The 15,964-nt window shown below is 42.7% G+C and overlaps 2 protein-coding genes across 2 annotated transcripts; both read right to left on the bottom strand.

Annotated features, from left to right (window-relative positions):
- Position 1: 1 nt before the first annotated feature.
- jmjd8 (jumonji domain containing 8) lies at positions 2-5,780 on the bottom strand. The gene is made up of 9 exons (XM_041957926.1): positions 5,585-5,780; positions 4,907-5,002; positions 4,108-4,156; positions 3,190-3,286; positions 3,001-3,069; positions 1,652-1,771; positions 997-1,064; positions 780-914; positions 2-463 (listed from the first exon to the last, which is right to left on the bottom strand). Exons 1-9 carry the CDS (start codon positions 5,683-5,685, stop codon positions 383-385), a joined length of 816 nt encoding a protein of 271 aa, XP_041813860.1. The 5' UTR covers positions 5,686-5,780; the 3' UTR covers positions 2-382.
- A 701-nt stretch (positions 5,781-6,481) lies between these two features.
- LOC121620235 (serine protease 27-like) lies at positions 6,482-14,510 on the bottom strand. Its single transcript, XM_041956207.1, has 6 exons — positions 14,317-14,510; positions 12,799-12,819; positions 11,574-11,736; positions 10,856-11,124; positions 8,242-8,381; positions 6,482-7,662 (listed from the first exon to the last, which is right to left on the bottom strand). The coding sequence occupies exons 1-6, from the start codon at positions 14,369-14,371 to the stop codon at positions 7,384-7,386; spliced, it is 927 nt and encodes a 308-aa protein (XP_041812141.1). The 5' UTR covers positions 14,372-14,510; the 3' UTR covers positions 6,482-7,383.
- Between the last annotated feature and the right edge of the window lie 1,454 nt (positions 14,511-15,964).

The following is a 15,964-nucleotide window of genomic DNA, read 5'->3' as shown; positions in this document are numbered from 1 at the left end:
AAACATTTTAATGGCAGAAATCTTTATTCCTGAAACTCTGAACAATGTTTGGTCCTTTATGACTTCAACAGACTGATTTAACACATTTTCTGCTAATCTGATGTCTTCTTGTCTGCAGGACGTCGTCTCTTTTGGCTCCTTTGGTCATGAAATTATTCATTATTATTATAAATCGTAAACATGGTAAATTGAAGTCTTTGTATAAAAAGATTCCTGCCGGGCTTCAGACTCAGATATGATCCCAACAGTCTCAGTCCGTCGCTGCCGCTCACCTGAAACTTCAAACTGTGTTTTTCCTCCCGTCAGCTGCTCCGGACGACAAACTGAGAAAACGGATGTGATTCATTCCTGAAGAAGAGGAGGAACAAAAAGAGGACGCAGCTCAGCCGAGGAAGGTGGAGATGAAGACGCTGGTGTCCAGGTTGAGGGTGGCGTGCCACCAGCGGTCGGGGAAATACAGCACCTGATGGAGAAACGTCCCGACTGTTAGAAAACTACAGAAACACTCCCCCCCCCCCCCCCTCAGCTGACCTCAGCTGGGAGGTGTGCCATCAGGCTCAGGTTCACTGCCACTCTGATGGTTTCCCTTCGTTTGTCCCCCGTCTCGTTATTTTTATGACAAAATCAGAGTCGGGGAACGTTTTCTGATACAAACGACGGTCAAACCAAACATCCTCGTCTCAGTTAACCTCTCTGCCTCATCAGCTCGACAAAGATTGTTTTCATACAGAGGAAGAAAAACAACACAAACTGAACCCTCCCTCAGTCCCCCTGGTTACCTCTCCGGGTCTGATGGTGCACTCCAGCGGAGCCTCGTCCTCGGGCAGGTGGGGGTAGGTCTCCGTCACCCAGGACAGGGTGGTGCGGTTGGGGTGGAAGTGGGGCTCCCGATCAGGCGGGTAGAGGAACCAACGCTGCGCGACCACGACCGAATCACTGAGTTCAGGTTCAAGAAAACCAACACGACAGGAAGGAGAGAAAAACTGCTCTGCTCACCTTCCTCCCGTAGATGACCTCAGAGAAACCAGGACCGTGCCAGTGGAAGGGGACTCCTGTTCCAGGGCCTGCAGACATAAAGAGGGTCTGAGGGTCAAAGCTGCACTGCAGTAATCAAAACCACTAAACTCCGTCATTCGTTTTAGCTGATTCGCTTTTCTTTCCACATCAGAGTTTGGAACTTTTTCCAGAATCATTTTAGCTCTGAGGCTCAGAGAGAGAACACTCAGCTCTCCAGGAATTACCCTGAGCCGACAGGTGAGAAACCTCGGTGTGGTCTTTAACTTCAGGCTCAGTACATCAAGCAGAGATTCATGCTCCCAGAGGACGAACCGGCTGACGTCCCTCTAACGTCAGCCTCAGCTGTGCTCTGGGTTTAGTGCCAATTAGCAAATGTTAGCATGCTAACACCCTACGCTGACATGGTGAACATAGTAAACTGCTTAGCATCAGCATGTTAACACTGTTGCTGTGATCACGTTAGCACGCCGATGTTAGCATTTAGCTCACAAGCCTGAAGTTAAAGCTGACGGGGAGGTTTCTCACCTGTCGGCTCAGGGTAACTCCTGGAGAAGTCCGCTTAGCGTCCAGCTTCTCTCTGGGTCTCGCAGAGGTGTTAGCGTGGCCGTAGCCTCGGTGTGGTTTCAGAACTGACCTGCGATCCCGAAGCTGTACGCTCCGCTGGTGCGAGGCAGGACGTACGGCGGAGACTCGTAGTGCTCGAACAAACTCTGCCACTCCGTGAAGTTGTTGTCTCCGAAAAAATACAGCGTGTCTGCAGACGAGAGAAACAAAGATGGAGAATCACACAAAGCCCGAAACTCGACTGGAGACGCAGACGTTGATCAGGTTTTTACTGACTGTCAGGTCAGGATTTAATGTGAGCAGATTGAGAATAAATCTGCTGTTCAGACTCAAACCAGCAGTGAATGTTTCTACTATCAGTCCATGTGGATTCATCCGCCGCTGAAAATAGTCCCCAACAAACGCTCTCTGTCCTCCTGTTTGACAGAAGCTACGGTGAGCAGCTGTTTGAGGAAACTACTGAAGCTTTTTAAACATGAAACTATGTGTTTGATGTTTCTAAAGATTTACATCTTCAGTAGCAACCAAAGGTCTTTAGAGGCGCAGACAGGAAGTCAGACGGTAATGAGAGGCGGACGCAGGGCTGTCAACAGACTTGCTGGGGCCCGGGGACAAGAGACCATCACAGGGCCCCCAACTCTAGCCCTAATTCTCTGGCTTCTTGTCCCCCGTTTAAAAACTTCATCATTTTTTCCTCATTCACCTCTATGATCTTCCTCTCTTTTTCTTTTTCTTTTCTTTCCTGCGCACCCGATTTATGACGACTCACCATGTTTAGAGTTTATAACAATGACAGATTTACGTAAATTTCCCGCTTCAGGGCACGTATGTAGCGTAGCCTTAAGTGCGCCAGAGCGGGGTCAAACCATTCTCTGCTAAGACGGGGGGTAGGGGTGTTGTGCAAAAAAGGAAAATATATATATTTGAAATATTTAATATGTTAAGGTTTTTAAGTATATGTTGAGTAGAAAATAATATTTAATTCATCAGTCAATTATTGAATTAAAAAGAAATATGTGAATGTAAAGTAAAATAAATTAAGGGTCATTCAGGGGCCCCTGTGGTCCTGAGGCCCGGGACAACATACCCGGTCCCCCCCCCCCTGTCGACGGGCTTGGGCGGACGAACATGTGGGTTGAGTCTGAACACGAGATTATTAATGACAATAACAATAATTCTTCTTCGTCTTGCTGAGGTGAATTATTGTCTTCCTCTCTGTGTTTTCACTTACAGTTTATTGTTCTGCACATTCAAAACTTCATTTAAAAAACCAGGAACTTTTCAAGTCAGGTCACTTAAAGAAAAATCACAAACAAACCATCGTCTATCCTCATGTACCTCGTTCAGGTAAAGCAGAACATCTGCTGTCAGCGCTTCGTGCTGTTAACCAGCCCGCTGAGGTCAAAACGCTTCACTCACCGCTGCCGAGGGCGTCCGCGGACTGGGGCCTCAGGAAAGCATCCACGTACTCCTGGAAGGGGACGTCCACTGGAGGACGGCATCACGGCGAGTCAGTGAGTGTTTAGTGGTGAAACATGAGGGGAAATGAAAAGGCCTGCAGGCTGCGAGGGCCACTGGCAGACTGTCAGCAGTGTTAGACATGCATACCTTTCCTGTAAGAGTAAGTGTTAGCTGTGCTGAGCCGTACTCTCCGCTCCCCATAGTCTTGCAGCAAGCTCCACTTGGAGCACAACGACCTGAATTTCTAGAACACAGTCAGTTCACAGTTGTTTAGCTTCTGTTTGTGACTCCATGCAAACAGTGTGAGTGTGTCAGGACGGTTTCACAGCACGCAGGACGTTTGAGACGAAACTCTGAGCTTCGAGTCGTGATCGTCAGCTGTGATTTCAGGGGGGTTTTCCCGCCTCGGTGCAGGACCTGAACTCGTTTCCTGGCTGTTCTGATCCTGACAGACCGCCGGCGACAGGACGAACACGCTGGCAGCGGTGGAGAGTACATTTACTGCTGCACATCAGAAATGATGGTTTAATAAGAAAACCCTGACAGGGTCCTTTCTGTCACTGCTGATTCATTTTGTCTGTAATGTTTGTTTACTTTGTTGAAATCTTGTAATCAAGTTTCTACTTTTACTACGTCTTCTTCCACCGCTGCTCGCTGGATGCATTTCAGGAAAAATCCACCCTGTAACACTTGATAAAGTCCATTTTCTTTTTAACAACTGGCTCCAAACCTTTACTTTTAGTGTGTGACGAACCCCCACAGCCCTGTCACATGACCCTCAATCAACACCACCATCTGTTAATTGTATGATAATTCACACTGTTTGGTCTCTGAGAGCAGAAACTCCACCTGTTCTGCTGCTCAGTTTTCTCATTATCTCAAACGCACCGTCAGCAGGTGGTGTTCAGGTGTTATCAGCTGGGGGTCGCGTCCACATTTCACCAAAAGTCACTAAATAACTCAGAGTCGGAGGGTGGATTTTTCCCTTCATACACACAGTTATGTCAAACGTGACAAAACACACGGAGCAACTCTTCGATCGATCACAGATTGTTTAAAACGTACCGTGTTATCGGTCAGACCTCTGAGGATCACCGGTCTGCTGTAAGCATATCTGCAAAAATAACATGTGAGGAGCAGGTGTGAGGCAGCGGACAGGTGAGGTCAGAAAACACTCGAGTGATGAACGTCAGTCAGTGAACGCATCATTTCATTCAGACAAACCTGTGAAAAATCTTCTGTTCACTTTGATGTGTTTTCATTCATTCGAATGTTTCCGTTTCTCTTTTCTTTAGTTTTTTATGAAATTTAATTCGTTATCTGAGTTGAAACAATTCATTAATTAGTCAATTTACAGAAAATGAATCGACAACAGAAACACCTTTGGATCATTGGACTGTTGGATTATTAAATTACTGAATTGTTGGACAGACAGAACAATAAATCTCAATATGCAAACTTGGCTTTTGGGAGTTTTTTTTTTTTTACCATTTTCTGGACCAAACATTTAATCAGCAGATTAACTGATAATAATATGATCGTTTCCTGGATGTTTAAGATGCTTCTGTGGTGTTTCTAGGTGGTTGCTAGTGTAATCGGGTTGGTTGTCATGGTGATACTAGGTGGTCTACAGCCTAAACCCATAAATACTGACTGGAGAATACTGACAAAATTTAACATCTCAATATTTTTAGCTAATACTTCAGATGAGCTGATAAACTCAGAAACCTGAACATCATTTAACTTGGTGCGTTTTTCTGCACCTTGGAAACACAAATCTGTCTTTTATCATGATATTATTGATCAACATTTAACGGCTTCATCAGCCAGCTGGAGGAAACATCATCTGATCTGTCACACCAACCTTTCAATGAACTGTTGATATGAGAGTGAAGAGCTGTCCAACACGTCGATGTTACAGGGACCTTCATCCTGTAATCTGAAGTCTGAATTTAAAGACCTGAACACAGAAGAAGAACATAGTGATCACCAGCTGTGCAGCAAAATGACACCACTGAACACTGCGGTCCGAACTCTGTACAAAACATCACTTAACTTTTCGTTAAATTTACTTTGGAGTCAAGTTAAGAACAGTTTAGTTTTAGTAAGTTTTTGAAACCTTTTGTGAAATCACCTGACCAGTCATCTGAAACATGTCGGCCAAGTTTAAATCAATTTACTCCCATTCATCACCTCATATTATTCAGATTTTGTCCCCTCCACCTCCCTGTTAATTCACACCACATTATTTTCTATTTAGTTTTTACTTCACGTTTATTTTTCTCTTTTAGCTTCTGTCTTCTTGACTCTGGCGATCCAAACCCTCTGTGATGTGTTTACAGTATCTCATTAACGCTGTACACGTAAAAGTGGCCGAATTTTTAATGGAGTTTGGTTTGGAGTTCAGTCTAATGAGCATGCATCGAGGGCGAGGCTAGGCAGCTTTTACAGGTGGTAAAAGTGATTTCACAGTAAAATGTGAGTCACAAACATCATGTTTAAAATAACCTCTCAAACATGTCAGTTTAACGTGGAGACTCACCAGCCGCCTGCGTCATCTGAGAGCTCCTCCGCCTTCAGCGCGACGAGACACAGCAGAACAAAGTGCGAACAGGCGGTGAGTAAAACTTTCTGATGGTCCATTCAGACCTCTGGCACCGCAAACTGAAATCCAAACGGATTTAGAAGAAAACAGAGTCCATCTGACGTGAATACCTTCAATCACACCGGAGCGCGAGCTGCTGTGTCGCTTCCTGTCAGACATCCAATCAGAAAACACCACATGTGTGCTGCGTTCATGTACAATGGGAACTATGTCCTCTAATGTATAACTCTGTTAGAAGAGTTTTAATACTAAAAGCAACATTATATTACAATAGTCTCTCATACAGCATCAGTATATTCTGCATAACAATCAACCACAGTACTGCAAAGTACATGTACATTTGCTTCAGAACTGTACTTAACGACAGATTTGATGTATTTGTACTTTGCTTGAGTCTTTTTTTATGCCACTTTCTACTTCTCCTGCACCACATCTCAGAGGGAAATATTGGACTTTTGACTCCACAGCATTTATCTGACAGCTTCAGCTACAAGTTACTTTACAAATTAAACTTATGAAGCTTTTATAAATGTTTTGTTATAAAATAAACTACAGTTTTAGAGCTAAAACCACTGGTTAATCGGCTTAAATAAAATTACGATTCTGTTTTCTGCATTGAGTTGTTTTAACTTAAATACTTCCTGATTATGCTTAAATGCTTTTACTCAAGTAACATTGACAGTGCAGGACTTTTACTTGTAATGGAGTATTTTTAGACAGAATAGGATCTAAATACTTCCTCGACCACTGCAGTTTAATCTCAGTCACTTTTCTGCACACTTGCTTCACAAGAGACAATCAAAGATGTATTTGTCAGCATCATAACCCCAAATGTTAAGAAAAAGCATTTATTTAACACGACACAGTCAAAAGCACAGATATACAGGTTGCATTTGTTGATGTTAAAAAGGATTTACTTCCAATAAGATACCAAACAAATAGGAACACCTGTACAATGTGACCTTATTATGCACACCTGCAATCAGTAATAGTGTTCAGTTGTTGTTAGTCATATTGAAGCTCAAGACACTTAAATCATGCAAATGTATAGAATTGTAAATTTTATTTGTACTTCATGTGCGCTATGCTTGAGAATTAAATCACAGTTGCTGGAGTTCATAGTTCATAGTTCCAGTGATTAATTAGTTTCAGATTAAAGAGGTAATTAAGTCCATATAAACACATAGAGAAGATCCCACTGCTCCTGCCACATCACCAGGTCATCACAGGTTAAAGCTGCTTCAGCATCAGTGCAAACGTTTCATATTTGTAAATAAAGAAAACTAAAATCTGCAGAAAGAGAGAAGATTTGAATAAAGACTAATTATTTGATTACTTTTCAGCCAAAATCTATCAGTGTTTTATTACAACCACGTAATAAATTCGGCAATCTGCGTTGTATGACATAATTAATCCTTCAAGTTAGGCAGAAAAACAGAAGAAAGGAAAGATGCTACAAAGTTTATTATGATGCATGCAGGACGTCTGACCGGATAGAATTTCTCTATTTTCTGCCATTTTAAATACAAAATCAAGAGAATCATAAAAAAAATATGTCCGTTTCTCTCTTGTGGAGTCTTTCTGTAAAACTCCTTAAACACAAGAAACTGCAGTGGAAACAGGTGGGACAGTTTCACTGCAGAGCAGGCTGCTTGTTTCAAAGATAAATGAATTTAAATATGACTTCATAAGACGGTGACACTGACTCTGCCGCGGTTCAGTCATCATTCAGCCTCCTATGAGAGCACAAAGAGAGAGAAGACGATCCGAAAAACGGACAGCAGCAGAGGGACTGAGAGGGGACACAGCTGGGCGAGTCCAGAGGCTGAGCTGCGGAAGGCGACGAAGCCCGGCCGGTTGCTGGTGATGTGGCTGCTGATCCAGGACTGATACTCGGACACCCGGGCGTAGACCCCGGGGAAACCGGCCTCAGCGCAGCCTTTTCCAAAACTCACCACTCCACCCTGGACCCATTTATTGTCGATTTTACCCACCAACGGGCCGCCTGAATCCCCCTGCACAGATCAGACATGTCGGTTATATCGCCGGCAAACTGAGGTGCAAAGTAACTAAGTACATTTACTCAAGTACTGAAGCACAATTTTGACACTTTTGCGCTTAATACTTCTACTCCACTACATGTCAGAAGAAATATTATACTTTTATTGCACTACATATATTTACTTCAGTTGCAAGTTGCAAAGCATGATCAATTAATCATGATGCATGTAATTATTAAAGGTTGAGTAAAGACAAAACTTTATTAAATTTACAAGCTACCAGCAACATATGAAGTCATTAAAATGAGCTCCACCTCCACCAGCTGCAACATTAAAGTGATGAACACATGAATGCATCACTATTTATAATCCAATAACATCATGTATATTATTCTGAAACGGGCCATTCCGCATCGTGAGTACTTAGAGTGTACTAATACTTTTGTTTCCTTTATTTTTAACAGAGGATTATCAGCAGCGTGAACTCGGCTTGCAGACGTGAGAGACGGGTCAGTCTGAACGTCAGATAGAGACAAACAGCTCTGTTCAGTGCAGCTGTCTGTGCATTAACAGTGGGAGGGTTTACAGACTCACCTGGCAGGAGTCCTTTCCTCCCTCATCCACACCGGCACACATCATGTTGCTCGTGATCGTTCCGTACGCTTTGTTACACTCGGTGTTGGACACGATGGGAAGACTCACCTCCTGCAGCCTCTGCGGGAAAGGAAGGGAAACTGCAACAGAAGAGAGATTTTAATGCTGAGTTTGGTCCATTTTTTCTTCTTGTGAACAGTGTGAGTTTCACAGCCTGATAGATCACACACACTGAACACAAACACTACAAACAGCACCAAATGTGAATTCATCCGCCTCTGAAAATAGTCCCAACAAATGCTCCATTTCCTCCTGTTTGTCTGATCAAAACTACAGCGAGGAAAATACTGAACATTATTTAGCATGAAACTAGATCTTTGTGAGGTGTTTTAAAAGATTTACATCTTCAGTAGGAACCAATGAGCTGAGAGCCACAGACAGGAAGTCAGACAGTACTGACAGCGGCGGACTGATAACATTTTTGTTGTTTAAAGTGAGTCACAGCAGCAGCCACGCTGTGATAATTTGCCCCCAACTTTCTCTTGATAGCAGAGTCAAGGTCTGTCAGTGTTTCAGATTTCAACACGCTTCTCTCACAACTGTTCACTTTCCAGTTACGTCAGTTATATTTATGTAGCCCAGAATGACAAATCACATTTATTCTCAAAGAGCATTACAATCTGAGCAGCATGTGACCAGGGGTGTCCAAACTACTTTAACTGGCCCACAAGAAATTTTATAAATAGACTAGAATATTGCTCTAGCCTGAGTGTGTTGCACTTCTTAGTTTTAACACAAGGGGGAGCTACTGTTGAACTGTTGGCAGCTACCCCACCAATAAAGGACAATCACAGAACAAAGTTACCCTGCAGGTTACCAAACATGGCAGAACCAAAGAAACGTAAGGTAGAAGGCTGAAGGCAGCATCACTGCTCCCACTGAGCCCCTCCTGCATTTTTCTGTATGTGGCCCTCAGTGAAAAGTTTGGACACCCCCAGCTCTAGACCCTCGATTCCAAAAAAAAACAAGAGTGGGGATCTTCTCCCAGGACGGACAGACAGGAAACAGATGTCATGTGTCCAGAATAGACCATCAAAAAATCACCACAGCTGCGACCTCTGATGATAGAAATGCAGAGGTGGAAAGTAGCTAAGTATATTTACTCAAGTACTCTACTTTAGTACATTTAGAAGTACATTAAAGTGTACTTTTACACAATTACTTAAGGAAAGTTTTGCACTTTTACACCTCCACCTCCACCTGCACCTTCTGTGTTCTTAACTTTTAAGTACACACACATACTTATCCTGGATAGCCAAGTTCTTTATTTTTATTTCACTATTTTTTCTTATATTGTTATATTGTATTTTGTATTGTATTTTTGCCACTTACTTGAAAGTTTCTTTCATTACTTGAAAGTAGTTCTTGTTCTTATTTTGCATGCCCTTGTGTGTCCACCTTTTGAGCTGCTGGAACTGCAAATTTCTCTTTAGAGATGAATAAAGTATCTATCTACTTAACTAAATTATATACATTTTAGTACATTGGCACATTTCATTTTCATTGGTATTTCATTTCATTTCATTTGTATATTTTATTGTTTACTGTTTATATACATTTTAGTATATTTCAGCTGCTGTCAGTACATTTCACTGGTATGTTTTATTCTGTTGGCACATTTCACTGGCATATTTTATTGTTTATTGTTTAGTATATTTTATTGCCTTAGTATATTTTCATTCTGTTATATTTTTAATTGCATTTACGAATATTTTTATTGCACGTTGGTTTATTTTATTGTAGTTGTCTTAATTTTATTCTTTCTTATCTTTCTTATTATTGTTTCTAACATGGGGGTTGCAATGAAAATTTCATTGACATGTCAGGTTCAATGACAATAAAGACTCTTGAATCTTGAATCTTGAATGCAGGACTTTTACATGTACCTGAGTACTTGTACAGTGTGGTATTACTACTTTAAACGATCTGAGTACTTCCTTCACAGCTAGTTAATGATTCCTTCCCTGTCAGGAATATAATGAGATGTTTTTCCTGCTGGGAGGAGTTCATGTGTGAACCTCTGTCGAGGGTGACTCATCGCTTCGGGCCGCTCCTCTAACGTCACGACACTGGAGGGGGCTCGGCGGGAGCGTTTCATGTCAGTGTGCTTTAAAACTGTGAGAGTGACAAACAAAAGGGGGGTGCACTGAGTCCTGGTCCTCCAGTCGTGGACGGACATGAAACCCTCCTGCTTGAATCATCGGTACTACAGATGAACATCTGTGTCAGAGATGATCCGTCCATCTATTTGCTGCCTCTCACACACAGCGTGGTGACCCCCCCCCCCTCCGCCCCGCCACGCCTTCCAGCTCCTCCTGGACGATCCCTAGACCTTCCCAAACCCAATGATCTCCCCAATCTCTTCTGGGTCTACCCTGGGATCTCAAACCGGTTGGACACCCCCAGAACACCTCCAAAGGAAGGCCCCCCCGGCGGATCCTGATCAGATGTTGAGCCAGTTCAGCTCCTGAGGCCGAGCTCGGACATCTGATCTGAGCGTTTCTTCTATTTCCTCTGCATGACACTGAAAATAAAAAACAAAGTAGATTCTCACCCTGAAATCGGATCGTCCCCCATCCGGTGACCCAGCACATTGTCCCGGCCTCGAAGACGCTGCCGGACGCCGCCAGACACACCGGCCTGATGTAGCTGCTGAACTCAACGGGTGAGGACAGCTGCAGCAGGGAGATGTCGTTGTCGAACGTGTTGCTGTTATAGTCCGGATGGTTGATGATCCGGAACACAGTCCGGGACACCTCGTTAGGGTTGCTGAGTTGTTGGGTGTCACGTCCGATGTAAACGACCAGGTTGACCGTGCTGGTGCTGAGGACATGTTGACACAGACAAGAGCAATTCAATATGCGGACGACAAGATTGTCTTTATTCTGAATTAGTCCGTCGTCTTAGAGCAACGCTGGAAATTTTGTTATTCAAACAACTTCTTCTACATGAAAAGCGAAGATCTACTCAGGGACTAAGAGAAGGAATTCAAGACGTGTGATTAATCTTAGAATTTAGGTGAATTGTTTTCTGCCTGCTCATAAAAAGTGACAGTTCAGTCTTGAAATGTAGGAAGTTGTAGGTTTCAGTCACACAGGAAGCTGAATCCACCAGAGTTAATCCAGAAACTGAACTGTGTTTCTTTTGTTTTATCACAGGAACCTTTTATTGTAGCACCAATCTGAGCGTCTTCAACCGTCTTACTGGGTTTTATTTTGATTCTGGTTTTGTTTTCATCCAGGTGAAGAGTCATGTGACAGTTCAGAGCTCACCTGGAAAAGCAGTGAGCAGCGGTCAGGACCCACTCGTTGTTGATCAGGGAGCCTCCGCAGAAATGGCTGTTGTCCTTGTGCAGACTGGCCTGCCAGGGCCACGACCCCGCCGGAGCATCCTGACCCCCTACGATTCTGGAGTTGAGCGGCGCCGTGCCACAAACTGGACGGAGACAGTCGGGGTTCATGTGAGTGCTTGGATAGATTTGGACAGACACGTCGCCCTCAGGATGAACCCTGACGACTTTGGTAGTCTTCATCTATGACCATCAGGTTTAACTTAAACCTGCATGATGATGTCAGCCTCAGCTGTACCCCAATTAGCAAATGATAGCATGCTAACACACAAAACTACGATTGTGACCATGGTTAACATTAGACCTGCTAAACATGAACGTATTAGCATCGTCACTGTGAGCATGTTAGCATGCTGACATTAGCATTTAGCTGAGAGCACCGCTGTCTCTCTCAAATATTTGGTGGATGTCAGCGTGAGATTTGTCTTATTTTGGCGTAAAGATTGAAAAACCAGAAATGATAAAGAGAATAATGTGAGGAAACAGCTTTCAGGTCAGTTTGACATGCTGTCAAATACCTAATTTCACTTTCTTGGTGTGAATGAGCCGTTCAGATGGAAATCAACCATGTCTGTGTGTTAAATATGGGAATTGAGTGGGAGGATGATTTTCTTAGCTTTGCATAAAGACGGGAAGTAGGGGGAAATAGCTACTAGAGCTACTAACCTACTGAGTATGGTGTCAAATTTAGCACTTAGTTCTGGTTCCAGCTGCACAGAATGTGGATTTTGTGCACATGAGAAAGACCAGATGAATCCTAGATTGTCCAGAAGTCCTGAGCTAGCGGCGTGGTCTTACTGAGAGGAGTGGCGATCGTGTGACGCAGTACAGCGCATACTTCAGTGTGAACGGTCGCACACCCAAAACCGCACACTGTGATTTTTGCATATTTCTGTTTGTGCAGATAACAAACGAGCTACAGCGAGTTTCCTCCTGCCTCCAGTCTTATGCCTTATGCTAAGCTAAAGCTAATCACAGAGATGAGAGAGAAGCAAAGTGCTTCACTCTCTGCCCGCAGCTTCACGCGTGAGTTTAACGGCTCTTTCAACCTGTTTCACACCTTCACTGTAGAGCGAGAGAGTCAGCCGTGTGTTCTCTTTGCTAAAGAGAAATGAACTGAATAAAGAAAAGATTGAGACCAAACTCACCGTCTAACTGTGCGTTGCTTCCTGTGGAGGGACAGAAGAACACAGTGTGTCACTGACAGGAAACTGTCTGCATCATCATCCAGTTATTCAAAAAGACAAACATTTCTGAGAAAACATTCCTGAGAGTTATTTTAAAAAGACTAAACCGACTGGTCACTCCTGTATTCATCAACAAACTGTTTGGCATTCCTGGTGTGACGTCAAGCAAAAAGTTTCCATGAGACAAAGACAGAGAAGATGAGGAGATAATGTCAGAGGAATGTCAATGGTGATTAGAGCCAGACTGATAAGTGACCAAACACACTGACCCCAGTTCTGTACTCATGTACAGTCCATTTAATGTAACTACACGTTTATTCAGCAGCTGTACTCACCTTTCAGATTTTGTATATTTAAATCAGCATAACGTCTTTGTTTTTTTTCATTAAAAAACATATGAGATGCTTACAAATTAACTGCAGTTTGTGCCTCCTGTCACATCTCAGCTGTCTCTAACTCGTTAGTAGTTCCACTAAAGAGACTTTTCCCCACTAAACTGATCACAGAGTTTCATTTGAATTATTATTTTTTAGTCCAAAAAGATAAAATTATCAAATGTTTTTCAAAAACGTCTAAGTTACTAAATATTTTTCATATTTACATTTTGGTTTTGTAGCTCCACCTGCAGCAGCTCCACCTGCAGCAGCTCCATCAGTAACATGCAGCTCTAACATCGATGCTTCAGTATCAGCAATCTAATAACGTCTCATAAAGTCAGAGATCAGACACAGGAGACATTTTACTGCACAGACAGTACTTTTACTGCATGAAGCTGATACTACTGCTGTACTTTTACTACATGAAGTTGATAATACTGCTCTACTTTTACTGCTGATACTTTAACTACACTTTACTAATAATACTAACATAAAATAATAATATCATATAATACTGTACTTTTACTGAAGCAGGGTTTTTAATACTGGACTTTTTCTTGGAGCTTTGAAAACATCTGACCCTGCTCTGTCCAAAGCAAGCAGAATCCCTCATCACTGACATGTTTTGTGTCGGTTGTGGACGGCCTGATGGTAAACTGAAATATTACTGACAGACCCGGGGGAACAGAGATTCATGTGTCACCTGGTCTGTGAGTCAAACTGGCTGTTCTGGATTTTCATGTTGAGTCAAATATTTCTGAGACTTGATGGTTAACCGTGAAATATCTACTAGTTCTTCTTCTTCTTAACCTCACCTGCTCACAGGTGAGGTTAAGACAGGTGAAGCTGTGTGTTTCACACCCTTTTTTATGGACTTCTCTGGCCCCTTAGAACAAGATTTTACATTTGGTCTGATGTTAAACTGTAATGCAGTTTGTTCCTCGTCTGTTTTATGATAGCAGACGATCAGTAAACCCACATGAGTGTAAATTAAGTGTCTATTTGCTAATTACACAGAAATAGAAGCATTGATTTTCATTATAAATACAAAAAAAAAACAGATGATCTGTTCTCTACTGAGACAATATGGAAGAGCACTCACCTGTAAACATTAAGGCCACGAGCACGACGCCGAGAACGAGCCGTTTGACCTCCATGATGTGATTCTTCCAACTGTCTAATAATTAGTGGAAGAGCTGAACAGCCTGGAACAGAAAGGTGTGACAGGCTGCATGAGACCTGCCCTCCTGTCAGGTGCGTTTTCCTGCTCTGCCAAGGCAACACGTCACAAACCACACACGCCCGTCTTTACAGAAACAACCACAGGACACTCCGGCTGCAGACTTTCTGTGGCCCAGAGCGTCACTTTGCTGCTGGCACGCTGTCTTTGATGTGGGTGAACCATAAAATGCAGGTGAGGTAGGGACACAGGTGGCTGGGGTGACTACAAGTGACGGGAAATCCAGTGAATCTCACCAGTGCTGTTTGTTTGCTTTCTGGTGCCAGTGTACACAGTTCTCTGGAGTTTACAGAAAACAGGTTCTTCTGGTGGTGAGGACAAGCAGAATATGTTTCATTTCATTTCTGCAAGTTCAAGCAGATAATCAAGCTGGACTGCAGGTGTTGAAGAGCAAAGAGCAGAATTAGTCAAATATGCTACCACTGATTCTGACTAAAACATCTTTAAATCTGTCAAACATTGAAGCTCTTTAATCATTTCGGCCAAACCTGCTCAGGAAACAGTTTGGGTTCAGCAGAGAGGCCACATGTTCCTGTTCAATGACTTCTTCTTCGTAGAACTGAATATCCTTATTGTCGTTGCACAACTACAATAATAAGTTTACAGTTTCAATATGCAGTGCTATAAAACCAGTGAAGATAAGATGAGCTAAAATAACACTTTATTGTTGCTGTATGGAAGCAGGAGGAAACTAAACTTTATTAATTAAGTTGTCACATACAGCAAACAGGAAAGAAAGAGATGAGGGGTTAAAAAAAACAGCTTTGTATATATACATTATATACAGAGTATGAGAATAGTGGCAATAAGGCACTGACAATAAGTTGATAAGAAACCTGAGGTGTCTGTCTTTGTGCAGTAGATGCAGTGTGAGCTGCGGCTGTGCTGCAGGTGTGGCAGCTGGAGACGACCTGCTGGACTGGCGGGATGCTGCCGGTGCTGATGTGTCAGTGCGGTGCTGTCAGAGGACCGCATCCCACTCTCTCCACTCTGAAGAGAAGTTAAAGGAAGGAAAACACAGCAGCCAGAGGATTTAAAGATCTGATCAAACTTCACGTGAATCAGTTCGATCACTGTAACTTTAATGGAGGACATCTGAAAATCAAATCAGATATTTCCTCTCGACTTCTGACATTTATGCAGAACAGGACACTGACGAGGGGACTGGTCACTTTTTATAGAACTGGATGAACCTTTGACTGATTTAGGCTTTTTCTGCCTGTCTCTGTTTTAGCTGATGGTCTTATATCTTTATTATTATTGTTAGTATTTGGAGTTTTGAGGTCATTTCTTTTGCTTTATTCATCTCAAGGTCCAAAGATTGACCTCACTGATATGGTTAAATGTTTTATAGGTGTGCCCTGGTAACGCTGCTCCTTCAGAAAGGAAAAGAAAACCTGTAAAGTAATAACACAACACTGTAGAAATACTCTGTTACAAAGTAAATGTCCTCTGCAGGGAGCAAGGGAAGAATAAAGTAACATAAAATGGAAATACAAAAGTACAGTAC

The sequence above is a fragment of the Chelmon rostratus genome, chromosome 17 (assembly GCF_017976325.1).
Source record: "Chelmon rostratus isolate fCheRos1 chromosome 17, fCheRos1.pri, whole genome shotgun sequence".
Lineage (NCBI taxonomy): Eukaryota > Metazoa > Chordata > Actinopteri > Chaetodontiformes > Chaetodontidae > Chelmon > Chelmon rostratus.
The sequence above is the reverse complement of the archived record's forward strand: the minus strand, read 5'-3'. Positions and strand labels throughout refer to the sequence as shown.

What these genes read in the sequence shown, in the direction of transcription:
- jmjd8 (XM_041957926.1), bottom strand. Translation starts at nt 5,685, where the DNA reads ATGGACCATCAGAAAGTTTTACTCACCGCCTGTTCGCACTTTGTTCTG. An exon ending in CGCGGACGCCCTCGGCAGCG is followed by an intron (nt 1,772 to 3,000) that starts GTGAGTGAAGCG and finishes TCTCGTCTGCAG; the next exon opens with ACACGCTGTATTTTTTCGGA. An exon ending in GTACAGCTTCGGGATCGCAG is followed by an intron (nt 1,065 to 1,651) that starts GTCAGTTCTGAA and finishes TTATGTCTGCAG; the next exon opens with GCCCTGGAACAGGAGTCCCC.
- LOC121620235 (XM_041956207.1), bottom strand. Translation starts at nt 14,371, where the DNA reads ATGGAGGTCAAACGGCTCGTTCTCGGCGTCGTGCTCGTGGCCTTAATG. An exon ending in GCTGCTCACTGCTTTTCCAG is followed by an intron (nt 11,125 to 11,573) that starts GTGAGCTCTGAA and finishes ACATGTCCTCAG; the next exon opens with CACCAGCACGGTCAACCTGG. An exon ending in GAGGAAAGGACTCCTGCCAG is followed by an intron (nt 7,663 to 8,241) that starts GTGAGTCTGTAA and finishes TGATCTGTGCAG; the next exon opens with GGGGATTCAGGCGGCCCGTT.